At 38.3% G+C, this 25,877-nt stretch overlaps 4 protein-coding genes across 19 annotated transcripts; 2 read left to right on the top strand and 2 right to left on the bottom strand.

Moving 5' to 3' along the window:
• Nucleotides 1–2: 2 nt before the first annotated feature.
• Nucleotides 3–6,899, bottom strand: LOC117566913 (putative cyclin-dependent serine/threonine-protein kinase DDB_G0272797/DDB_G0274007). The gene is made up of 3 exons (XM_034246532.2): nt 6,600–6,899; nt 1,180–1,629; nt 3–1,118 (listed from the first exon to the last, which is right to left on the bottom strand). Exons 1-3 carry the CDS (start codon nt 6,602–6,604, stop codon nt 290–292), a joined length of 1,284 nt encoding a protein of 427 aa, XP_034102423.1. The 5' UTR covers nt 6,605–6,899; the 3' UTR covers nt 3–289.
• A 6,538-nt stretch (nt 6,900–13,437) lies between these two features.
• LOC117570307 (uncharacterized) lies at nt 13,438–22,646 on the top strand. Of its 16 annotated transcripts, none has more exons than XM_034251849.2 (3): nt 13,438–13,529; nt 13,592–13,637; nt 22,046–22,645. In XM_034251849.2, exons 1-3 carry the CDS (start codon nt 13,467–13,469, stop codon nt 22,402–22,404), a joined length of 468 nt encoding a protein of 155 aa, XP_034107740.1. In that variant the 5' UTR covers nt 13,438–13,466; the 3' UTR covers nt 22,405–22,645. The 16 variants fall into 16 exon arrangements, with proteins under 16 accessions (XP_034107740.1, XP_051860215.1, XP_034107730.1 ...); XM_052004255.1 differs by lacking the exons at nt 13,438–13,529; nt 13,592–13,637 and adding exons at nt 14,464–14,498; nt 21,894–21,960 and having other exon boundaries at nt 22,046–22,644; XM_034251839.2 differs by lacking the exons at nt 13,438–13,529; nt 13,592–13,637 and adding exons at nt 14,661–14,747; nt 14,809–14,896.
• Nucleotides 22,647–22,824: 178 nt separating this feature from the next.
• Nucleotides 22,825–23,902, top strand: LOC117570749 (copper chaperone for superoxide dismutase). Its single transcript, XM_034252571.2, is given in 4 exon segments — nt 22,825–22,947; nt 22,998–23,638; nt 23,698–23,793; nt 23,795–23,902. Coding segments are annotated over 4 exon segments (789 nt in total). The 5' UTR covers nt 22,825–22,932; the 3' UTR covers nt 23,832–23,902.
• A 2-nt stretch (nt 23,903–23,904) lies between these two features.
• LOC117566547 (uncharacterized) lies at nt 23,905–25,548 on the bottom strand. The gene is made up of 9 exons (XM_034246089.2): nt 25,457–25,548; nt 25,309–25,401; nt 25,146–25,255; nt 24,985–25,079; nt 24,797–24,925; nt 24,588–24,742; nt 24,388–24,532; nt 24,078–24,328; nt 23,905–24,021 (listed from the first exon to the last, which is right to left on the bottom strand). Exons 1-9 carry the CDS (start codon nt 25,496–25,498, stop codon nt 23,905–23,907), a joined length of 1,137 nt encoding a protein of 378 aa, XP_034101980.1. The 5' UTR covers nt 25,499–25,548.
• Nucleotides 25,549–25,877: the final 329 nt, after the last annotated feature.

Below are 25,877 nucleotides of genomic sequence, written 5' to 3'. Positions count from 1 at the left end.
AATTAACTTAATATGTTGCTTCTTTATTAACGAAATATGAGTTAGAAGGCGGATTCTTCTAGCAGGACATTAAATATTACAAGATAAGGTACATCAAAACTCGCGCTAAATTTTGGGACTATATAAAGTGTAAGTGTTTATAGTAGTGACAGATGGGCACAGCTTAAAGCTACGTTAACTATCTCTCTCAGCCGTTAACCGGGAGTAGTTGCATGTACAAGGCGTGGAACGACAAGACTGTTTACAATGAGTGCGCTAGCGACTTGGACGACGACCCGTTCACAACGCTTCACTTCCTTCGCTCATACAGATACTCGTCCTCGTAGTAGCGTGGCGTCGATGTGGCTATAAACACTTGCGGCCGGCGTTGCTGCAACGAGATGTTAATCTCCTCGGGTGTTCGGAAGACCTGCTGTTGATGCTGCTGCTGCTGTTGCTGATGCAAATGCTGCAGTTGAGGTGGCGCGGCGGTGAAGAAGCGATATGGCGCCGGTGTCACAGTGGGCGCCAATGTCTGTGGCCTTTGCTGCTGATGCAGCTGATGTAATTGCAACTGAGGCTGGATCTGTGGTTGAATCGTTGTTGTTGGCAATGGCTTGCGATAGGCAATGGTTGTAGGCTGTGGCTGTTGGTGACGGATCTGTGTGACCACCTGAGACTGTGGCTGGTATTGTACGCGCTGCACCTGAGGCTGGTGCTGCAACTGCAGCTGCAGTTGAGGCTGCGCCTGTGGCTGCGGATGGTAAGCGATGGGCTGACGTTGTGGCTGCTGCTGCTGTTGTGGCTGGTGTTGAATGCGTGGTCGGGGAGCTGGCAGTTCCTCCTCCTCGTCATCGTAGCGCTCGTGTTCGTAGTAGTTCTCGGGGAAGTAACGCTCCGAATAACGCAGCGTGACATTGGGCTTGCTTTGATGCTCCTGCAGATTGATGGGCTTGTAGAGATAGTCGTTGACAATATGATACTTGGAGGACTGCTTGCAGATGTTATCGTGCGATGGCGGCATGCAGATCAAGTGGATCTGATGGAAAGTGAAGCCCTCGGGGCAGATCCACGAGTGCTTCTGATTCTCCTGGCAATAGTGGAAGACCTCACAGCTCAGCGATTCATCAGCATAGTAACTGCACGAGCAGAGAAAGTGAATTAGTTTCATGAACTGATGATAGTTTAAGTTTAGCTTACCCAGAGTTGCGTTCGTTGCACGTGAACGAGGATTTGCTGAGCAGCGTGGACAGACGATCGGGTTCCTCGACTTCTTCTTCTTCCTCCTCGCTCTCTTCACTTGAGGGCTTCTTCTTCAAATAGTTGCTCTGCTGCTGCTGTTGCTTTTGCACATTGCGATTGAGATAGACCTGTCGTGGTGCCTCCTCCTGGTCCTCCTCGCTGTATTCGTACTGCGGTCGCTGTTGCTGCTGCTGCAGTTGCTGTCTGTAAGCCAGATGTGTTTGTGCCTGCGTCTCGAAGTCATCGTCTAGATCGCCGGCAGCGCTCACGTCCAGAGAACGCGACGAGAAGCCTTTGGGCTTCTCCGTGGTAGCCGTGGCCGAGGGAGCTCCCGTGGCGGCGGCATGAACGCAGGCGGCGCACAGACCAATGGCCAGGAGGAAGACTAGGGCTAAGTGTCGGTTGCGTCTGCAAAATGCAAAATTGGCAATAGCAATCAGATTAGCCAAGTCATGCCGTCAATAAGTTGCGACTTTATGATATGGGAAAACTTTTCTGCTGTCTTTGCTGTGGCAACTTCAATGCACCAAACGCGCGGGAACCTTTTGTGCCAACCACCAGCAACAACAACAACAGCATAGCAAGCTAACCACAACAACAATAACTGAAGATGCCGCCAAATTGCAGCCAAAGAAGGCAACACAACCACAACAACAGCAGCCCAGCAACAGTTATGCAAGAGCAAGACCAGACCAGGCCAGAAACTTGTTATAAGGCAACGACAACAAGACGCCTGAGACACAGCTGGGAGCTGCGAACTGCGAGCCCAAAGCTGAGACTTGCGAACTGCAAGATGCAGCTAAGAAGTGCAGTTAGTCGACCGCAGTGCCAAAAGATTGTGCAAATAAACGACTTACAGATACGCTTACACTTCCATATTTCAAATAACTGACAGTTTGGTAAACGTGTTATGTTATCGAAATGTTTATCGAGGTATCGCTTATGAGAATTGCTCAACACTCGCAATTAATTATTGTACACTTCTGGTATATTTGGTACTTTTGTTACTAGATGGGTACATTTTTGGACTGTTGGTACTTTTAAGTGCATCAGTCATTTTATGTTATTAAACTAAGTATGCAAATATGCGGAATTGAACTTGGTTCATTAAATAAACTTTTATGAAATTAGCAAAAAAAAAAACATTTTAATGCAAGTATAAGCGTAGAGAATGCAGTAATGAATACCTTTTTGGCAATTAACTTCAGAACAGAATGCAGTTAATCGAAGAGTCCTGATCTCTGTTAGGGAATTTATTTATAATTAAAAAAAATATAGTTTTAGAAAAAATTATTAGTTTTTTCTCGTTATTAAATATTGTAAGCCGGTGAATATTATTATAAAATTAAGGTAATATTCTGTAATACTGTTAATGGTACAATAGTACCAGTAGTAGAGTAGAGTTTTAAGAGAGTAGGAAATGCTGTATTAGGAACTGTGTGGAAATAATTGGACTGGTTTACCCTGCTGCTATGCCCATTGACAGGCAGTGTATAAAATGAAGATGTGCCACTTGCAGCGGGTTCAATTTGAACGCCATTTAGTTAAACCACATGGAGCAACAACAAGCAGTTGACTTGGCCAGTTGGCTGAATGTCAACCGCGGCACATACGCATCCATGGAATGCGACTGGCACAGGCGGGAGTGATTGGTGGAGGGAGGCAGAGGAATATGTAATGTAATTGAACGTACGTTCCCGGTCTGGTAACCGGGCAGAGGCAATCATCAACAGCTCCGCTCGACTCGGCTCGGCTTGGCCAATGTTACGTGCCACAATTGCATTTAATTGCGGCCTTTACGTGGAAAGCAAAACTGTTACCAATATTATATGTACGGGTTTACGAATCATAATGGCAGCTGGAGCACAACAAATCCGCGTCAAACTTTTACTTTCGTTGCCAATCGCATGTGTCAGACAGCGACTCAAGTGCAGAGCAGAAACAAATGGTATTTGGGCTGGCAAGGGGAGGGGACAGTGGGCACTTGTTAATGGTGATTCAATAGCTATAAGCCAGCGCTAATTAAGGCATGTTAATAAACCAAATGCTTAAGCTTATGTAATGGCCACAATGCCCCCACACTCAACAATGACAGCCAAGTGCTTATGCGATTTATTTAAGCAATTCTTGTTGGCAATTTGTCAGCCTGTCTGTCCAACTGTTTGTCTGTCTTTCTGGCCTTTGGCAAATTTTTAGTGGCCACCTTTGAACTTTGATGTGAGTGCAAAGTACTTGTCGATTGGTTTTGGCTACTGTTTGATTGCGTCTATCCATAATCCCGAGGCCATCCACCTGACAACTGGTTAAGTCATTAGCCAAAGCTATCAATTCATTTTATTTGGAATTGGGTTAGCTGGCAAGTCGACAAAAATGTTTCCTAGTGCTCTACATAATCATGCGTTGCATGCCACAAAAGTGGTTACCTGCCATAAATGGAGCACCCAGTGCACCTCACCACTCTCTCTTTCTCTCTAGCTGTCTCCTTGTCCGTCTGATGTTAGTAGTCCAGTCACCAGCTGTAGCCACATTACATCACATGGCCAAGAAACATTGCGATGCGATGCGTTGATGTTGATTTTGTTTTGGACTCTGAAATGGATGTGGGACTCTAACTGCCTCTCGCCTGTCTCCTTGTCTCTCCAGCTGTAAACTGGTGCACTTAAGCTCAAGCTGAAGGAAAAGTGGTTTCATTACACACTAAACCCGACTGTGAAATCTGTGTGCGTTTTCATTTCATGACAGCGTTTCTTACATTTTCCATTTTCATTTCGCTTTTTTTTAGTTTTTGTTTTTTTGGAGCAAAAGCTGCATTCGCTTTGATTTCCTTAAATGTTGGGTGTGCTGTGTGTGTTAGGCGGGGATGACATAAGAGTTGTTGTGCAGCCTTATGAAATGGAAGACAGACCCATATTTAGTGAAGTGCACAACTAACCCAGTAAAACTTCCCATTATGAGTGTCTTACGAGAGAATACTTTATGCAGCTAAATAAACACAATGCTAAGTTGTTTTTAGATGAGCAGTTACTGTCATAAGTTTTAAGTCTTTTGTTTTCAGTGTAGGTTTTGTTTTAGTTCATTAAACTATAGGGAAACAAATTTATTTAATTTGTATACTTTAAGTAAATTGTTTTTATCTAAAATAATTTACTGATTTTTATGACAAGTTGTAGATGACTATTTATTATCGTAAGTTTTTGACCCAAGTCTTCTGCTTTCAAAGAATATTTTTTCTCAACTTATTTATCTCTAGTAAAGTGAAGCAATTTACGAACATTTTGATTAATTTTGAAAAGAATAAAAAAAGAAAAATAATAAAAAAAGGTATAAAAAACATTTCATATTAATGATTTATTAATACACATAGGTGCATTAATGATTCATTAAAAATCTTTATCGAAAGTTAACAAAAGTTCTTCAGTCAAACGCAGCATTTCATGCGTTGCTATTTCATGTCCAAGTTCGTTGCCTAAGTCTTTTATTGTCACTTTAAATAATGAACTCTTTTGGTAGCAGTAGTGTGGCACAACATTTTCAAGCTAATCTTACATATAATGTATAATAATAAATTGAACAAAAGAAATTTTAATCCATTCAATACGCTGCCATTGTCCTTTCATCCCACAAAGTCTTTAATCTCAAGCTATTATAATCAGCCGATTTGTCAGTTATGTGCGAGCATAGCATAATCGAAATATATTAACGCCTAGTTAGGTTAGTTGAAGCAGCTAAGCGTAGCATTTGCTATTGTTGCCATTAGCTGCTATTTAACACTCTTACAAGTTTGTTGCCTAAGTCTTTTGTTTTCACCTGAACTATTACTGGCACGAGGGTAAAACTAACGTCGAGTACAACGAGCACTACATATTAATAAATCTCTTTCTCCATTCGCATTTTTTGGTTTTTATTGGTTAATTATACGCACGCTCGTTAGCAACGCCAACTCGAACAAACTCGAAAAAACTCGAGAAAGAAAACTCGAAAATAAATTACATTGCACTGTTACAATTACAAGAAATTAAACAACGCTAATGGGCGTGCATTTAGTGGGACTTCAGTTTGTGGCTATGGCCTGGGATTCGTTAATTTGGAACCATGTGAATTATGTGATGGCGTTGGATGGATAATTGCGTGGCAATGAATTTTATGTGCAACGTTTTCTTTTCACGGGACCCAAAAAAAAAAACCGACTGAAAAAATGTTGTTACAATTTCGTGTGACCTTCGCTTGAGATTCGACTGTGGGAGCGAATTGAAATGGGGCGTCAACTGGTGAGCAATTTATAAATTGCACTAAACACACACCCCGAAAAAGAAAAAAACAGCAGTAACAACAATCTAATTCGTCATAACTACGATTTGGCATGTCTTTTAACCGAGGGATAGAGCAAGAGAGCGGAGGGAGGCGTTGTCTTTGTGCTTTGGGCACATTGCTGTGCGTAGCAGCTGCCTAACTGTAATTTCAAACGCGACGTGTTGAAATATTGCGTATACGCCTCGTGTCGTGTGTGCGATACAATTTCATTGCAGTTACCATCGCTGCCACGGATTATATAAGATATATAAGGTAATTGATACGCCTTTACTTTTAGAAAGGATTGTCATAACTTTTGTGCATACAAATGTTGCAATTTTTTTCATTTGATTTTGTGATGTGACAGATTGCGATCTCTTTCTGTGTTTGCCCAACTTAGTGCAGTGACCATGGCCTGACAATGAGTCAGCTCTCGGCTGCTCAGCTGGACACCCCAAAAATTGTAAGCCAGCCAACAATATTGATTGACACAAAAAGGCTGCCACAGCATAAATACGTCACGTAACGTAAGTAGCATTGAGCGCATTTTCCAAGCGCTTTACTTAGTTACCGTCGTCGTCATTCGCCTTTTTTTCTTTTTGCGCACATTCAGACAATGCGATTAGGTAATAAGCCAAGGCAACCAAAAGCGGTCCAAAAGATTCAGCTTGAAGCGCCACAGGCAGCCTCAGCAGCATTGGCAGCAGACAAACAAACAAAAGCAAAACTCCCACGCCAACACAAGCACACACACTCACACAGATACATACACACACGAACACACACACAGTTAGGTAGCTGGCAGACACGCCAACTAAAAGTCGCGGCAGTTACAGTTACGTATGGGGCCGACGACGTTTTGAAATGTTCGTAAAGAATCTTTTGTGGTTGCCAAGCGACACAAATCTGAAGCCCAGAGGCATTGCCCCACCTCCTGCTGCTGCTGCTGTCCCCTGATCCCCCCGCTGCCCAACATCCTCTCCCCTTTTTCATAGACAAGAATACAAAACGTTTAATTATTAACTGGCGGCTGCACGAATTGTTATTGTAACTGCAACTGGATGATTCATTTTACGTCTGTGACTTACTGCATTTTGTGCTTGATTGCAGCCTATTAATCAGCTGCTGCTCCTGAATATATCGATATATATATAGTTGATTGTGTATATCCAATTGAATTGGTCTCGGCTTTTGAACGCACACAAAAGAACACACACACAATTGTCGTTTTTACGTTTTAAAGTTTTGTCTTTGATTCGATTGTTGCACACTTATTGAAAATTGAGGAAAACTCTGCCTTCCTCTGGACACTTTGTTTTTTTTTTTTAAATGCCACTAATGCTACTACTCTGGGCTCTAGCGGACTAACGGTTCGCGTCAGCTCAAACAACTAAATGAATGACTTTCTTTAGCGTGTTTATGTTTTATACCAAAGCCACAGAGTCGTTTTCCGTTGCCGTTTACCTTTTTGACGCTCACAATTCACAGTCGAAGAGTTTGTTTTTGAGTGGCGAGTGGCAAGTGGCAAGTTAACTGGGCTTGGTTGTTTCTGTTGTTGCTGCTTCGTTTCTCTTTGGCCACGCTCTTAACCCGCACTCAAACTAAGCTCCAAGTGCTGTCTGACATCGTTCGGCTCAAAACTCTTTGAGCGTTTTTATTGTATTGTTGTTGTCGTCGTTATTAATAATTGATTTAAATATGAATTTAACAAATAACGATGTGAACTGTGGGAAATGACAGAAATATTACTAATAACTTCAATAGTAAAAATATGAATTTAACGTACATCTATTTATTGGTAGTAATAATTGTGGAAGACAGAAGACAGAATTTTCTGTAATCTTAAATTATACGTAATTGCATTTTAAGATTTGTAATAATACAAGAAAAATATAATCGACTGCAAAGTGCAAATGTTCTGCTGCTGTTGAAGCAATTTATTCTTGGGTTGTCTGTATATCTTTTTATCTCTTTATTTGCGTCTAACATTACATTCGAAACGCAGCTTCTTCTTTGATGCACATCTCTAAATAACCTCATTTAAAACGTAGTTTCTTATTTGCCTATCTTAAACATATCGCACTAAGCGTAGGATTTTTTATAATCGCCAACAGATATACATATATAATGCACTTTGGTCAGATAATAATGCACAAGAAAATTTAACAATACAATTTCGATAGTTTAGGTTAATAGTAATACAAGACTGTCCATTTTAAATTAAGCTTAAAACATAACATTACTTCAATTTTTTATTTGTAATATTATTATTATCATTTATTTCTTATGTGTATGATTCCTAGTGCTGACAGCTAATAATTTAAATAAATAGTAAATGATGCATAACCCTGAACTTCTTATTCATTTTCTATTCTCATTTTTGCCTATTAATATCTTAGGAATTTTTGTGTGAACTTCAAACTTTAAGCTCATCTAATTATTAGACTGCTAGATTTTACCTTCTTTTTAAAAGGCATTTTTCTCTCTGCGTAAGTAAACTCACTTATCTGTTATAGTTATATAGTTTTATAAGTGTAGAATAAATCTCAAAGTTATTTAAATTTATTTTTTTTTTCTTTTCTTGACTTCCGAATTATCAGTTGCAACCTGACTGCTGCACTATCTAGTCTCAGTTTGAACTCTATGAATCATTCGCCAACACTTACTGCTGCACAGACAGATTTATTTGATAGGAAGCAATTGAAACTAAACTGAGCAGAATATAACTCATACGTCATGTGGGCCAAGAGCATGTAGATTTTTTGGCAAAGTTATGCGGCGATTTCCAGCGCCATTTGCATCCATCAGATAGTTTATGTGTAGTGTCACTATGAGTGCAATCGCTTTGGCCAGTTTTAAGTAGATATTCTCGTAATTAACATTTTGAGCTGTTGATTTTCTCAGCCTTCAGGCGGCGATGAGATGCGATGCGACGAGACGCGACTTTTATATATATACTACTTGGTATATATAGTTGCATTTGCATATTGTTGTTGTGTTTGCTGTTTGACTTGTTGTTGTTGTAATTGTTATTTTTATTTTAGTTTTGCATATAATTTGCGCCGGTTTTTTACAGCGATGCTCCCACAGACCGCGAAACCTGCACAACAACTCAAACTCAACGCCAATGAAATGCTAAAAGCTAAAAAATACACACACACATAGCATGGGTATGGGTGTAGATGCACACGCACACACACTATAGAGAGGGAGCATCGCATTTGTTTTGCTAATATGAATTAATTTACAATGCAGCAACGTCTCAAGAGAGATAGAGAGAGAGAGAGGGAGGGGAGCGTCAGCTGCGTCTGTTGAACTTTTGGCGCTGCACTTGCCTCCAAAAAAAATCGTAGTTGCAGTTGCAACAAGCTGAAAATGTTTGGGCAGCAAGCAACAAACAGCAGCAGCCGCTGCAGCAGCAGCATTGAAGCATTTCATTTGCGTTCAATGTCTAGACATGGACACTGACCGCAGCAAGATACAACTACAGATGTAGATACAGATACAGCTGCAGCTGCAGATACTTTTGCAGTTGCAGATAGAGTTTGAGTTAGATGTAGATGTAGATGTAGATGTAAACGATTTGGCAATGCACGAGGCTATGCAAAGAAGCGTAACGCAAAGAAAGTGCACTTGTTGCTGCTGCTGCTTTTTCGAAAAGTGTTTGAAGCCACGTTAGTTTTGGCTTTGACTCGAGCAGCTGAGCTGAGCTGAGCTAAGCTTGTCGGCCAGGTGATATAACAAGTTCACATAATTTGCTAGCTTTTCTTTTCATTGCATTTTTTATTTTATTATATTATATATTTTGTATTTTTATCCAATTTGAAAACAAAAGTTGCTTGGCCCGATGTTGAGTTGAGTCGTGTTGATTCGCAGGGCGGCAACCGCATCAAAATTCCGAATGCACAAGTTGAATCAGCAAATTGTAATTGCACCAAGCCAATCAAAATAGTTCCCAGATTGTTTTTTTTGGTTTGGGTTTTGCATAATTAATAAATAACATGCTCGCATTCAACTGCCAAAAGTCATTTGAATGCATTGACAAAACTTACAAATTCAAAACTGAATACTGAAAACTGTAAATTGCCAACTGCAAAATTGAACTCTTGATTCATGCGCGGATATTTCCATTCGCATTTGCTGTTTGGCTGCAAGGCAAAATGGTTTTAATGACAGTCATAAAAACAAAAATTTATCCATTACACTGCGGATTGTAAGTACTGCAAAACACAATGATGCATTGTGGCAACATCAACAGCCTGGACTAAACGGTGTGGCGGCTTTTTTTTTTTTTTTTTTTTGAGGAAGTTGTTGCTGATTGTCACACAGTGACTGCGCTTGCCTCATAACTGTGTTCAGCTGCCTCAGACGGTCAGGTTCAATTCGAAATTATGGCCATAACGACGCAAAAACAAAACAAAAAAACCCCAAAAAGACAAAAACGAAATTCAAATGCTCTTACAACAATGTCAAGGAATTGTTGCTTACCTTTATAATTCTCGTAATTTCTGTAACATCCAATTTAATTGGAATGTTTGTTATCTGCGCAAAATCAGTTTGCAGTTTGGCAACAATTCGAATTGCAAAACTAACAACTAATTGGAGTAATAACTTTATGATCACAAGAGATAACCGTTTGCAGTAATCATCAGCTTTACTTATTTTACATACGTTTATAGATTAACAATTCGATTTTCAAGTTAAAAGCGCTTTATAATTGACATTCGAGAATGATTGCCAACACACGTACAATTTTATTGTAATGAATTAACAAAAAACAAGAAAAAAAAAACAAAAACAGAAATAAAACATTTAACAATGTTTACCCATTAAAAGATTGTTCACACTCAAAGAAATACTATAAAATAAACAGAGATAGCGAAAGATAGAGAGTGAGAAAGGTTGAGAGAGTGTTTTTTGTCTATAAACTAATTAGCCTTAATGCTCCAGTTGGCTCACAGAGGCAGAGACAAAGTCAAAAGCAATGCGTAAATGTTATATCATTCGACAGAGCCCCTTTCCTTTTGATGGGCCTGGGCCAGGTACTATATATAATATATATATAGCAGATATATACAAACTACGTAGATTCGAGAGTATTTCACAAGAATTACGATTATGATTTAATTGCTTGTTTTTGTTGTTTCCGTTATTTGATTATTGTTGTTGCTGCTGTTGTTGTTTATTTTCCCAAGCTCTGTAGTGTATTATGGCATAAAAAGCGAAAGTCTGAGCGCAGTATTCAGCGAGTTGGGATCTGTGAACGTTCTAATTAGTTGTTTGGGGAAGTTCAAGGTTTGACTCGATGAGTGGCGAATTGAAATTGATTATATTAACTCTTAACTCTGCAGCAAATTGTGGAGATTCTGGGCGCTGTCAGCTCATTAAATTAGCGGCGGCTCTCATACGTGCTCGTAGTTAGGCATTAGATTAAGTAATTTCTGTCCAATTTCGTTACCTGGGTGTGTGTCCGTCTCTCTCTCGGGTAGTCTGTCCATCTCTCGGCGCTTGATTCGAATGTTTGATAATTAAATACGATCGTACTTCTAACTGACAGCACACCCACTGGGGATTTTCATTTCACATTTGCTGAACAATGCTCAGAAACCTAAAGACCATAAAAAACAAACAGCCGGAACTTGTGAGCCGCATGATTTGTAAGTTTTTTTTTACGATACCCTCGAAGCATGGCGTGTTTACAGTCGGGCATGACTTGCTTAAGCATGAGAAGGAAGTAAAATAATTCACAACGGAGTTTTCTTTTGATAGGTAACCACAAGTCTAGCATGCTGCTCGGTTTTGTTCTTTTTCCAAGAGTCATTTAAGTGCTATCAAGATTTCGCGTTCGACTATGAAAATCAGTGCAATATTTGGGCTTACGGAAATGACTTGAACTTGACATTGAAGGGGGCTGGCTAGTCTTTTGTATACGAGAGGCAAGGTAAAGGGGGAGTTGATACCCACAAAGAAATGCAAATCAAATGTTTCACCATGAGCACAGCTCGCACAGCATACGCTTAATGATTAGTTGGAGCGGAAGGAAGTGAGTTGAGTTTTAAGCAAAGAGCTGTAAACAAAAATAATTTTGTCTAGTTGATAACTGTCACAGACATTATCTTTCATTTTACTTTTAAAATGGATGTAATTAAGCTATGATCTAAGAAGCTATGAATACAGCCGCAGTATTTTGTGTTAGCTGCATTTCTTGAAATTTACTAATTTGATGAATTACCGTTCATTTCATATATGAACGTCTTTTAAAACTAATGAGCTTTAATTGACTAAAAATTAGTGTAGTTATCATCTCTAAGAAAAGATTTAGATTTTTATTCATTCAACAAAACTTCTAAAACACCAGATAAACTGTCTTCTTACTGCTTGGATAACATTTATTATTTAATTTCTTTAGCCTGTAATTTAGAATAAACCTTGGTATAGTCGTCATTCCTTACCATGTCTTCTCTTCTATCAGCTCCTTATTGTAAATATCAAAAATATTGTTGTCGCCTTAACATCATCTCTTATAATAATGTGATTCTTAACTTGAGAATTGGTTATTTCTTATTTTAATAAATATGGAATTGTCATCTCTTTATTTAGAGACAAAATGAACTGCATTACTTTTCATATTAAAGCTTTCAATACTTTTTAATTTAATTTAGTAAAACACGTCTGCAGAAGTATCTCTTATCAATTTCCTTATTGCACAAAGTTTTGTAGAAGACTCCATCAACTTTACTGTATTTTATTTAATAATGAAATAAATGATTCTTTTAATTTCTCAAAATTTCCATAATTAACTCAACCTCTATTTTCAGTCTTGCAATTAATATCACGCTCCGATACAAGCAATCATTCACACACTATAATGTTGTGTAATCTGAAATCAATTGCAACGCCAAAAGAGTTGCTTTACTACGCTACACATTGTTGAACGGTTTGTTGAGTTGCTGATTTGTTGTCGGGTGCGTGAAGCGTGCCGTTTGTCGCCGATCTGTGATCTGCTGTGTAATGCTCTAAGGTGTTTTGTGAATGGCCCGAGACCGAGATAGAGACATAGACCAAGACGAGAGTATCACCTCCAGAGATTGGGCATGGCTCGCTGCTTAACGGCAGATTGTGAGGTGTTGCCAATTGGTGTGCGGCCAACAAAAGAAATGCTGAGCTCAGTGCTCGCTATTCGCTCTAATTAATTCCATCTCAGTTCAAGGCGTTCGTCTGTCTCTGTGTCTATAAATCTATGCGTTCCATTGACGATTTGTAAGCAAATGCAAGAAATTCGCATTTCGTTACAAATTCCATTGTTTCGTTTTTGTTTTTGTTGGGGGCGCAGTTCGCAGTTCGGTGCTGCTGCCCTCTAATTGAAGCCTCTCCCAAAACTCCCAGAGTATTATTATTTTCAGTTTGGTGTATTTATCATGCCTGTGTTACCATTTCAGCAAGTTCAGTTTTGTAGCTGCCCCATAATTATTTATGCAGCTCACTGTAATTGCTTTTTTGCCTTATTAAATGGGTCAGTTTTGTTTATCATTTTTCTTCTTTTTTTTTTCTTGAGCTTTTGTTGCTGTTGAACTTGAAGTTAAGTTCAGTTTTCGTGTTGTTGTTGTCAAGTGACCTTTTGCGGTGATTATTTCAATTGTACAACTGAGTTGCGTTTAATTAAAAACTCCCTTCAATAATTAGGGCTGTCAGAGATGGGGATTTCGTTATAAGTAATTTAACCGATAAGACACTCAATTGTACGATTAAAGTGACAAAAATATAATACAAATGTGTGTGCTGTGTGGCAGCTCGCTTATCGCATTTACCTTTTCCATTATTTGTTTTCGTTTTGTTTCCGTATATAAAAATTGTTTCTATTTTTAATTTACACTCGTCGGAAGACGTTTCAGTTCAGTTCGATTACTAATTGCCGCTGGAAAGGATCGGTGGTGGTGACCTGGTGGCCACCAAACATGGCAATTGGTCTATATATATGCATAGCTTTACTCGTGCTTGCATTCATCGTCTTCGCAAAGGTATTCACTAAGTTATTTAATAATTTTCATTTAAATATATATTATTTAATTTATTCTTGCAGATCTTAACCTTAGCCATTACCAGCGCAACTCGGCGTAGAACTAATAGTAAGTCCAAATTAAATCACTTTTTTAATGCTTCACATTTAAAATGGCAATTTTTAATTGTGACTTGAAATAACTCATATTAATTTTTTGTTGTTTAAATAATATTAATGGTTCTCACAAAAGATTTTAAATGGACTTAACACGTCAATATAAAATTGTTCAGCTGGGTGAACAAGAAAAAATGAAATCACTTTAATTAGCCAATTTAATTATTGGCATAAAAAACAACAATTAATGCTTTAAGTTAACAATTTCAAAATTAAGTGTGCTGATAAGAAATTTCAAGTCCTTTGAGTGAGTGTGAAAAAATAAAGCTAATTGAGTGAAGTAAAGTACAAATAATTGCGAAGATTAAAACTACCAAATCCTGAGTGCGAGTGAAAAGAATAAATAAATCAATTGAGTGAATCACGTTTGAGATGCTGATTCACGACTAAAAGATACCCTGTTTAGAGATAGTAGCAAATCTAAATACTAGAACTTGAAGTGGCTAATTAGAGTAGCGCCCATTCACAGTGAATAAAATAAAACTTCTATTGTATTGATAAGATTCTACATTAATTGCGATTATACCTTGCACAAAAGCCCATTATCAAACTTTTGGGGTTTAGTCGAATTTGTTTGCCGCCGAGAACTGAAGGCGTTTATTCCATTAAATTTATTTTCACGATCTATTGAATATCCCACAATGATTGTCGCAATACTTGGTCCTGCGTTGATTGTAGTTTCCATATGTTTCGCAAGTTGTATAGTAAGTGGAGAAAAAAAACTGCCGATGAAATTCACAGCTTATAATTAAACATTTCTATTTTCAAAAGTATTTGGCGCACATTTCCAACAATCCATCGAGGCAACAAAGTGGTAAGTTGATTATATTCAACTCTTATATGAGTAAGGGATAAATAGAGATACGATTAGATAAGATGTATGACAGACTTTAGATAGCGAAGAGATAACTTTTTGCTAGCTATTAGACTAGTTAGTCGGCATTAGGTTGTCTATGTAGTTTGTCGTTATTTCTTCTTTTATCGCCTCAAAATGTTTGAGAATTTTGGCACCGCTGTCACTATTGTTATTCTCTTTATAATACTATTCTGCCTTTTCTTTAGAGTAAGTTATGCAGTTCATGCACTCTGAATATATTGAATTAATCAAATTTGTATAATCCAAGTGTTTGGATAAAGGTTGCTCTGACTTAGACGCTGAACTTTTTGATGAACAACACTTGAGCTCTCGCCTACGTCGCAGAAATATAGCCGGTAAGATTTACAGATAAGTCGATGAATCAGAAAAGAAACAATGGGAGTGGGATTTGATTTTCACTATATAAAATACTTACGGAAGTTAAATAACTCAACTAATAGCTTGTTAAATAATTTACAATTTTAATATTTATTTATTGTTGCTTACTTTCAATAACGTATGATATCATTATAACCCAGGCTTTAAGTTACTCTCGATTATCTGAAGTAAGTTATCCCCATTAAGTTTGCCCATCTTGGTTCAATCGACGATAAGACGGCTTTGGCTATTAATTGACCACAAATGGCTGTCGATTAGATAACATCGGCGCAGATAATGAAACCAAGTGTTAGATCATAAAAACCGATTCCAACAGTCTTTATAAAGTTGTCAACGCAATTTGTCGATACTTCTCTGGAATTTTCTTGAATTAAGTTAAGGAGTTCTTGTTCTATTCAATTGCAATGGAGGATGCTTGGCAAGTTGTTTCAGTATTTATTTTAATAGGAATAGGACTCATTTGGGTAAGCTCAATAATGTTTCAATAAATTGTGAAATTATTAAAGCGTGTAATTCCCCATTGCTAAAGTGTTTGTTCAAAGCCTACACAACTGCTCGGTTAAATGAAGAGAATGAGCGACCCGAACGTCGTCGTCGAAACGTCACCAATAACTCCAATGGTAAGCTTTATTGATCCTCAGATAAGCAAAGTAAATCATTCCGATTATCTATCTTTTGGTCCATTGATTCATTGAGTTTTGTTCACGCCTGTTCCACGGTTTCCACATGCGTTAATATCATACATCATAGAAAATTGATTGACCACCTTTCGCAAAATGAAAAAATTGAGATTAGATAACAAAGCTTTCTTTCTATACATCGACACAAAACAAAATCATAGATAAAACAAACAAACAAATGATAGATCCCAACTCGCCAATCACGCAGTCTTCATAAAGTTGTCAACGCTGCTCGTTGATTTTGTGCGCTTTTGATTGAATTTCCTATGGCAATGGCGAATGAATATTTCAACGCTTTTTACCTTTTGCTATTAATCATAATATTTGTAGTATGGGTGAGCAATAATTGTGTGAAATATAGAAGACTTTTCCTTATTGAATGCATATTTTTGAAAAGGTTGTCGTCAAAGCTTATGCCAAGGGGAAGAACCGCAGACGTGAGCGAGAACAACGAGCTCATACTACTAATGCTAGTGGTAATGGTACATATAATTCAGGGAGCACTACTGAAACCGACGGTAAGCTTTTAAGATAAGTGCACGGAAGTCTGGATAACACTTGATGTTAGCACAAATGATTATCACTTTCCATTAGCTTCCCTCGGTTGATTTTCTTACAGTTGGAATATAATTTCAATTACCCGATAAGATAGGAAAGCTTTTTAATTCCGAAGAGTCATCAGCTTATAAAAAGAATGGTGCAGATTAAATCAGAGTAGTCAACCCAATGATAATAATCTGACAGTCGTTGTAGTGTAACAATTATTCTTTGTAAAGCAATGGCTGAGCAGGATTGGGTTCTTATGTCGACTCTCGCGCTATTGACACTGATTCTCATTTGGGTGAGCTTTAGTTTTTATCAGTTACAAGTAATTTAACTAAAATCAAATTCTTAATTTTCCGAAGGTAGTTGTAAGAACATTTATCGAGGCAAATGCTCGTACAATGCAAGGTCGTCTCCCGTTGATGAGGGTAGATCGAGTGGGATATTTGCATGGTAAGATCAACTGAGATATCATTTAAAAATAGACTCCTTAAATAAACTGCAGTAAAAGCGTAATCGCTGTTCTTATCTTAGTCGTTGATAGCAAAGATGGGTCGCTAAAGTTCCGATCTCATTTACATTCGCTTGTTGTCTTCTCAACTGTCCGCTTGTGTTTTCTTTCGTTAAGATTATGGAACTTATGGAGTGGTATTATTTTATATCATTTATAATCATATTCTCCATCCTTTTAAGGGTAAGTTGTTGGCAGCAAATATACCTTCCTTCCATTCCCAACTTATTGTTATTTTATCTTACTCAAGACTTATTTGGGACCGTTTCGATATTGGCAACTTTGCAGCAAAGATCGAGCTGAAATGGGTGAGCTAAGTTGTTTTAGTTTAACAAGTCAAAATGTGATTTATTTTCGACTTTTTTAAATTTCTAACTTGATTGTCTATTTACTAAATTGTGAAAGGGATTTCGATCAAATGTACACGGAATTTTGGTTCTGTGGCATTCTCATAGGGATCGCTCTCGTGCTAATTTTTCGGGTAAGCCTAGGCTTTATTGTGGGACACTCCCATTTCAATTTGATTTATTGATTTCTCAAGGAGTGCTATCTGATTATCAAAATGAAATTGGAGGTGTGGAACAGGCATGTCTTGCTGCGACGCGAAATGATGTTGCGTCTAGCACTTGAGGGTAAGATTAATTTTCCCATCTATAACTGTAATGATTCTAATAATATCGCACAGCTAGTTATAAAGCTTAAGCGATAAGATAACCCCCCTTAATGATTGCACTCATAATAATAATAATAATAATAATACAATACAAACAGCATGTCAACAAAGTAAAACAGCTATTCCCTCAGAGTTTCTGCAATTTCACACGTTAGTTCTTGTACTTCAAACGGTTCGCACGAACCTAACTCAGCTCTTCCGCAATAAATAATTCTTTGTAATGTACCTGACCGATCTATTCTATATATTCATATTGATTCTATTGTTGACATTCGTAAGTTGCTCAAATGATTTACATCAACCTACGGTGCTCTGATTGTCGCTTTAATTCTATTGATAGCTGTGTGTCAAAAGTATTCGCAACAATAACTCGGAGGATTACAGCGCCGATGACGGGCGGGCCTCTAACTCGACGGGTGCGTATGGGCTTGGATTTCATTTGATATAGAGAGTTTTTATAGTCCAACTTTAGTGCTTTACAATTCTCATTAAAAATTCCCTCGATAATTGTGACAAAATACAAATATGCTATATATGTATATATAACATATAGAACTAATCACCATTTTAGATAAGACCAAGTTTTATTTATCGCTAAACGAAGCGTTCAATTCGTATTTGTCATTTGTCGAAAGTGTCTTGTGAGTGGCGAACTCCAAATTCGGAACCTTCCAAAAAACAAATAACGATTCTCGAACTCTCGAAATGCCCGTCGATGTCAGTCTTTATATCGTGTATTTCATTCTACTTGTAATCGTCTGTATTTTAGTGCGCGTAAGTTTCCCATTTCGCAATGAGCTAGTGCACATTTATTTTCCTTATTTCTTGAATTTCACAGTTGTGTTGTGTTTGCGCCATGCAGAAATCCCATGTCGATCCACCCACTATTCCAATGTCACGACGTGATCAGCCTCGCGTACTTAGACAAATACGTATTGATCCATCAGGTGCGTCTGAGGAATCAATCCCAGGTGAGAGCTGAAAACTGTCAGCAAGCGACTGAAAACTGCGTCCAACCACCATTCATTAAAACTTATCTGTTCTGCCAGTCAGTCAGAAAGAGTGCTCGATATGATAACAATAACCCCTTATGCTGAACTTTAAAGTTAAGATATGGGGAGTGTTTTATTGCCTGAAATCAAACGGAATTGAAACGCGCAAGAAATTGCGTATGTGCTTACTGGAAAATAATCTGCACGAAGCAATACGATTGTCGGAATATAAATAAAGCTGTAAATAAGCATGTATACTAAGTAAAATGGAACTGGAACACGGAGTGACCTTTGTGAAATGAAAAAAAGTGAAATATTTATTGCCATTCTTCAACACAATTACGTCATGAGTGACACAAGCACTTAAAATATTATATTGCAATAAAAGTGCATCGAATTGAATTAGATAATGTAACAACAATTACATTTTGTGAGCCCAAAGTATACTTGTATACTACTTAATTACAAAGAATATGAAACACTTCAAGCAATTCTTAAAGAGTTTGTTACTCTTGAGGACAACAAAAAGCTTGATATAATTTTACAAAGTAATTTACACAGAAAAAAATTAAAGTGATATCTCGAGTGGAATATTAAAACCAAGTTTGTTCAACTGCTTAAATGAAATGGAATTAGAACGTTTATTACAAAGCAGCAAAAAGGCACACTTAAGCAATCAGATACTTAATTAAAAAAAAAAATGGAATGCGCTACTGAAGCTTAAAGTGGAACGGAAAGTCCCAAAGATTTATCTAATATATATATTTTCATCAAAAAATTGACCTAATTCGGTTGGAATTGGAACGCTCTTTTCAGACACTGCGCAAATCTTTGTTTAGGGAAACTTCGACTTTGGCAATGAAATTTGGGAAACAAGTTAACAATTTGTTGAACATGTGAAAAATGTTTTCCCGCCAGTGTTTGTGGTGTAATTGTTTTCCAACCGGGTCGCTTAAGTAGCTCGTTTAGGCCAAGTTAGTAATAGATTGCGTTGTGCAACTAATTAACGAGCTCGTGGCTCACATTATGCTCTCGAGTATTTATTCACACACTGAATTAATTTGCAATTGTGTTGAATGCTTCCGCACTTGGCTCGAGCGCAAGCTTCTTTCAACTTTGCGTTGTTCGTCGAGTTTCTTCATACCATTTTTTATGAGCACTTTTTTATTTATGAATGTCTGAAATATATATTTTTTTCCGTGATACTCCTGTCGCCTCTGACTAAATACGCTCCACATTTCAACACGCCTGTACACAGCAAAAAAAAATATGATGCAAATCTTATCTTATCACCTCGCACTCACTGTGCGGCCATATCGCACTTGGTTCGCTCGTTGTGCTCTATGTGTGCACCGTGTACTCTTCGCACTCGGGGCACTCGGCATGAGGAAGGAATCCACCTGACCAGGAAAATCGCACTTGTGCTGGCGAGAATTGGCTAAGCTGATAAGTAATACGAATATGAATGTGTGTACATAACTCCAAAATCGCACAATCTAAATATTCGAACAGTTTGCTACCGAACTACATACGATCGAGTCTGACATTGAGTAATTGACATTGAGAAATCGAATTGAATTTAATAAGCTTGCCAATATGAGTGTTATTACAATATTTTCCGGTGTTTTCCTTTTGTTTCTGGCCTTTGCATTATGCTGTTGCTTATTGCGTTGCACTGCCTGGCTCTGCTGCGAAATGTGGCGACCCGAGGAAGGTATGTGCATCATTTGCCTATAAGGATAATTGTACAATATAAACTGCCTACTGCATATGGTCGTAATCTAATCGACGCGATTGTTTTTGGTGTTCGATAAGCAGGTTGTCGGTTTAAAACTTGGCCAATTTCGATGGCTAATTGCAGCCATTGTACGGTTGATAAGATTGATTCTGATTCACTGCTCACCTTGTTTTTAGCCGTAGTTCTGCACGACGTTTCAAGCCAAACGCATCTTCACTCTCCTGTCTAGTTTCAAGATGCACTTTCTTGCCACATATTTCATATTTTTCTTTATTATAATAATTGCAATGCCAGTTGTTTACATGCTGCTTCAGGTAATTTGTTAGCTTCGTTTTATTGATCGTTCAATTTTGATCATCCTGATGTTTTTTCAACAATTTCTTAGTACTTGGTTTGGATTTTAATATTCAAGTGCTGTGACAAGAACCGCGACCCCCAGAATCGGACGCGGAACACTCGAGTGCAACGATCTCGCGGTATGTACCATAGATATGCATGTCTATATATCTTGACAATTGGTTAGAGTGCTTAGACATCATCATATGGCTTGAAGTGCGTCTGATAAGGTCCGCTGGTGCCTGGGCTAATTAAGCTTTTTGATAAGCTTACTTGAGTTAGTCTTTGCCAGAACCTGAGGCAATATGGAAGTCGGTGCCGCATTTTACTTTATATTATTGCTAATCATTGGCTTTTTAGCTTATATAGTATTGCAGGTAAACATTCGAATGGACTTTTTAATGTGTATTATGTGTTTAGTAGTTACATTATTGTTTCCCTTTCGATAGTGCTTGATTATATGGATTATACGATGTTGTTGTCCTGCGCCGCATGCGCCCACCGCTCGTAGACGTCAGTGTAAGTGTGTGTGTGCGTGAAAGCTTTCCCAAAGTTGAGTACTCTCTCAACTGCTGCTGGGCTTTAAAGTTATCAAACTAACGGAATCATTGAGCCGCCATAAAAATCGACTTGTACTCGTATTATACGGGTCTGTGTGTGAATTTAGTTTAGCAACTTCGTTTATCGTATGAGTATTGCGTGGGGCTATATACACATACAAACATAATCTTATCGCTCCAAAGCGAAACAAGTGCCAGCATATACTACATCCACACTGCCTACGTAGTCCCACATTTGTAGTCCTCCATTTCAAAGTATTATTGTACATATAGGCTCTCTTCGATTAGTGTCCCACGGTCGGTTGCATGTTGCGGGCGTCTCTGAAAATGTGCGCCGACTTCTTTCTGCACTTCGAATCCAGTTTCCAGGTGCAATCGAATTCATCATGAGTTTCGGCACTGAATACGCCATCCATGTGCTCATCTATATGGCGCTAGTTATCTTATTTTTCTGCTTTCTGCCGGTCATTTGTTTTTATGTGCGCATCGAGAGCCGAACGCTAGCAAAACTGTGTCCATCGCGCTGCCACCGGCAACACAATCGATATCGATACCAACATCGTCATCGAAATCGTAATTCAAATGGTATAGTAACGTGTGCCAAATGTTGTGGGGGTGTCAGGGGTTGGTTGGTTGGTTTATCTAATCACTGAATTGTGAAGCAGTCGGCACACCATCAAGTTTCGTATTATTATTATTAGATGAAAAACAGTTTTTTTTAGCACAAAGGCAATTGTATCGACGAAGTTCAGTTCTCTAAATCGCAATATGACTTTGACAACCAATTTGATTGTGGCTTTGGGCTTCCTGTTTGGCATATTGGTTATAAGCCAGCTGATATACGTAATTATACAGTGATTACTCGTCTGGGGATTTGTCGTCATGGCATTATCACAATAATAATTTATTTTGTTTCAATAGCTGGCAATGCGCATGCACAATACCATGGTGCTGAATCGGCAAAGACAACGTCAACGCCTCCGGCTCGGTACTCTAAATCTGTTAACATCAAAATAACGTATTTTGCATACATTTTAGTAATTACGGACTTCTTTTTGTATTCCTCTTTTCAGACCGTCAGAACAATATTGAGCTGGGGCGACAGAATAACCGATATGGGGATATATTCTTTATTGAACCAAACAGCCAGGAAGCTGCACGAATCCGCGAGCAGTTGGAGAAGGATGAGAAGGATCTGCCCAGTTATGATGAAGTTATGCGCATGTGCAATCTAACAACGCCGACAGCGGCTGCTGCTGCTTCTCCTTCCGTACCAACGTCACCAGTTGTGGAAACGGGACCCATTGGCATTGTCGCTTTGCCTGCACCCCCGTACTCCGAGACTGATCCGAATCCAAGCAGCATTGTTGTAAGTCCCAGTGCCTTGGAATCGGCGCCATCCACGTCGCGAGCTGCACAAATTCCAGCGTAGCATTAGCAAAAGTGATCCCAAATGCATACAGTGTGAATCTGTTACTGCAGCATTCCCCGTGCCACTCTGTGGTCCACACAGATGTAGATTTGTGTGTGCCACATATTGAGATATGAAAAATGTGTGATTTTACAAAGTATAGCTAGGAATTAACTTTAGACATTCATAATTGTAAATATTTATAAATTTAAGCTGCAATAAAAAGTATAATATAGGTAAAAAACGATAGAAAAAAACACTACTTGTTTTTCTTTACTGAAATTTTAATTATAACTCCTTTCAGCTTAATGAATACATATGTATATTTTAATGTTTTTCGCCTATTCATTCTTCAACTTTGAATTTCGATAAGTAAATTCGAACAGGTTACACATATCGATGTAGAATTGTGTCTGTCTAGAGTGACCATTAATATTCTTTAAAATATACTAGTTTATGGGAAATGTGATTTGCTTTGAAATTCAACTCCGGTCACACTTAACACAGTATTTGTAACTTTTTTACACGTTCGAGAACCTAAACGATGCGATGAGCGCCATAAAGGTAAATAAATAATTAGAAGAGTACCCCAATGAATTTTGACATTCGCGCAGATTGAGTTTGCAGTGAAAATACTCAAAGACGACACGAAATGCGTGGAAAGCCTGCTACACGTTCTGGAGGGCATGGGTCACACTGAAGTAGACCCGATACAGGGTCGTGTAGTTATACAGACAACAGCGCCGTGGTCCGAGGTGCAGGACAAAATTGAGAGCACAGGTCGTCAGGCTGTGCTATCAGGCTTTGGAGGTCAATCGGCGGTCGCGCTTATCAACATGACTGGCTCGGTTGTAGACAAAACTCCTATACAGGGCGCAGTTCGTTTTACAACCATCGCAGCGCAACAGGCTGGTGTCGTTGTGGACGGCGTAGTGGATGGGTTGGAGCCGGGACTGCATGGCCTTCATATTCACGAAAGTGGCGATGTGTCCCAGGGTTGTGCATCTGTTGGAGGTCACTACAACCCACGCCAGTCGCCGCACGGCAGCCCCGAAGCAGCGACCACACAACGACATGCTGGAGATTTGGGGAACATACGCGCTGATGAAGCCGGTCGTGCCACATTCCGTTTCGTAGATCCCTCGTTGGAAATGTGGGACATAATTGGACGTGCCGTGGTCATAACAGCAAAAGCTGATGACTTCGGACGCGGGGGCAATGCACAGAGTCTTATCGATGGCAATTCCGGAGATAGGTAAGTGAATGAGTTGCAAAAATTGTTGTGTAAAAATGTTAATTCATGATCTGTTTTAGAATTGCCTGTGGCATAATTGCTCGCTCGGCTGGCATATTGCAAAACTTTAAACGAATCTGTGCCTGCGATGGCGTCACACTTTGGGATGAACGGAATACCGCTGGCCGGCAAACAGCGTTCTCAAAAATTATAATGTTAATTGGTGTTGAAGGGACTTACATTTTATTGGTGTGTAAATACATATATGTATAATTGTTGGGTGTACTCTACTTGTTATCTTTCTGTTTGCTGGCCGCTTTCAAGCGTGCCAAATGTGATTTGCATTTGGTTTTATAGGCCTGCACAAGTTTCCCGCCTGGCGAAATGGCAATCGCTGCATGAATCTGCAAGACACACAAATTACAGTAAACACATTACATTAAATATATTGTTGCCTTACCTCTAGATAATCAATTTCCAATTCGTAGTGCACAGAATCGTCTAGAAGGTTGAGTACGATCTGGAATTGCTCATTGCTTAGGCCATATGACATTTCGCCAATGTATTGCTTGTACCACTGTGCATAATTATCCAAATTCTGTTGTATATTTAGTGTTGTGGCTGCCACAGCACGAGCGGTAAGTAGCAGATGCAACATGGAGAGCTGACAGCCTAAACTTGCCACATGAAGCAATCGGCTCTTGAGATATTCTATTTAGTAATCAAAATCAAATTTAATGTTAAACAATAAGTAAAAGTATTTGTCTTACTTTTTGCAAATGAAATGGTTTCTGTGTTGTTCAGACTGGCTATTGACTGCACCGCAATGAGATAGTATTTCCAGTGTTTAAAGTTGGACGTTGCAGACATTTTAAATAGAAAATTAAGCATCTCTTTCTGATGTCTGACCAGTAGCTAATGAAAAAGTGAAATATTAATAAAGAATTCGCGACTATTTCTCAATTCTTACCTTGCCTGTTAGACTCTTGACAAAGGTAAGCTCGTCGACGCCCTCGTTGATCCAAGTGCTAAAGAGCTTAAATGCCATACTAACATCTTCTACCTCATGTAACTCCAATAAAATGCTTAAATGCATTTCCAGGCACACATTGATTAAGACATCAGCTGTGAAGAAATTATTATAGTATAACAATTAACAAGCCCTAATCCATTGCGTACCGGGTAAGGACTTGGACAATGGCTCCATATAGTTTAAATTGCTGATTTTTGGATTATTAGCAAGAGCGCCAAAGAGATGCCTCAATGCCGTGTCGAGCATATTATTCAGTTTAATTGTATTTAGTGAATCTAATAATAAAAACATTAATTCTTCGTTTAAGATAGTGTCCCTGTAATAAAGAGTTCACCATAATGTGCCGCGATGAATAAATTTGCTAGCAAATCGTGTTCACTTTCGAGAAACTCAATGAGTATCAATTGCAATTGCTCTTCATCTAAAATACTTGTAAATATAGTTAATAAAGTAGTATAGTTAATAGTTAATTATGAACTCGTTTTTGTAAGTTACCTGCAAATATATTCGGTTGCAGTGAGGATTCTCAGTTGCTGCAGTTGCCGCAACACTCGAAAACTGCCCACACTTAACGGCAATTGGCAAAAGTACTTGGTCAGCAAGAGCTAAATTCTTAAACATTAAAATTAATTTATTAAATTAATTTGCATTTAGTTACCTTTTCCTTTGCGTTTAAGCATTTGAGCAATTCCAAAAGGCTGTATGTGGCCCATGAGTTAATCTGCGGACTGTCACATTGTTTGCTTAAGACCTATTATAAAGTAGTTATTAAATATTATCAAAATTGTTCTAAATACCACATTTACTTTGCAAGTTAATCCAAAACTGTTGCTTATATTGAGACTCATTGAATTCTATTTCCCGCTTAAAGTCGCAGCTGTGTGTACATACCATGCCAATAACAAAATCAACTCCAGTGTGTACACACTTATACAAAAAAAAAACTATGCTTGTTCATCACTGGTGGCAACTCTCTCGATGTTCAATTCAAAATAAAAACGTTAGCAAGACAACAATTTAAAGTGTTCCAGCAAAAATATGTATTTTCAAGTCAAAATGATAATATTTTTACATATATTTGATTTGATAGACGCATAGTTTTCTTTTTATTTTGGATATATATTTTATGAGAGCTTCAAATAATATATTGAAAAAGTAAAAAAACTATTTTCTTTTTTTGTGGTGTAACTTAGATAAAAATATTGTGCTACAATAAATCACCTACAA

This window comes from Drosophila albomicans, chromosome 3 (genome assembly GCF_009650485.2).
Source record: "Drosophila albomicans strain 15112-1751.03 chromosome 3, ASM965048v2, whole genome shotgun sequence".
Taxonomy (NCBI): domain Eukaryota; kingdom Metazoa; phylum Arthropoda; class Insecta; order Diptera; family Drosophilidae; genus Drosophila; species Drosophila albomicans.
Note: the sequence above shows the minus strand (reverse complement) of the source record. Positions and strands in the feature narration are given on the sequence as shown.

Excerpts from the sequence above, each read along its gene's own strand:
- LOC117566547 (XM_034246089.2), bottom strand. The coding sequence starts at position 25,498 with ATGAGTCTCAATATAAGCAACAGTTTTGGATTAACTTGCAAA. Across the intron at positions 25,402-25,456 it reads GTTTTGGATTAACTTGCAAA|GTCTTAAGCAAACAATGTGA; the intron begins GTAAATGTGGTA and ends ACTTTATAATAG. Across the intron at positions 25,080-25,145 it reads GCAACCGAATATATTTGCAG|TATTTTAGATGAAGAGCAAT; the intron begins GTAACTTACAAA and ends TATATTTACAAG.
- LOC117566913 (XM_034246532.2), bottom strand. Across the intron at positions 1,119-1,179 it reads TGCAACGAACGCAACTCTGG|TTACTATGCTGATGAATCGC; the intron begins GTAAGCTAAACT and ends CTGCTCGTGCAG.
- LOC117570307 (XM_034251834.2), top strand. The coding sequence starts at position 18,052 with ATGCCCGTCGATGTCAGTCTTTATATCGTGTATTTCATTCTACTTGTA. Across the intron at positions 18,121-18,184 it reads TCGTCTGTATTTTAGTGCGC|TTGTGTTGTGTTTGCGCCAT; the intron begins GTAAGTTTCCCA and ends TGAATTTCACAG. Across the intron at positions 18,318-22,045 it reads GTCTGAGGAATCAATCCCAG|ACCGTCAGAACAATATTGAG; the intron begins GTGAGAGCTGAA and ends TCCTCTTTTCAG.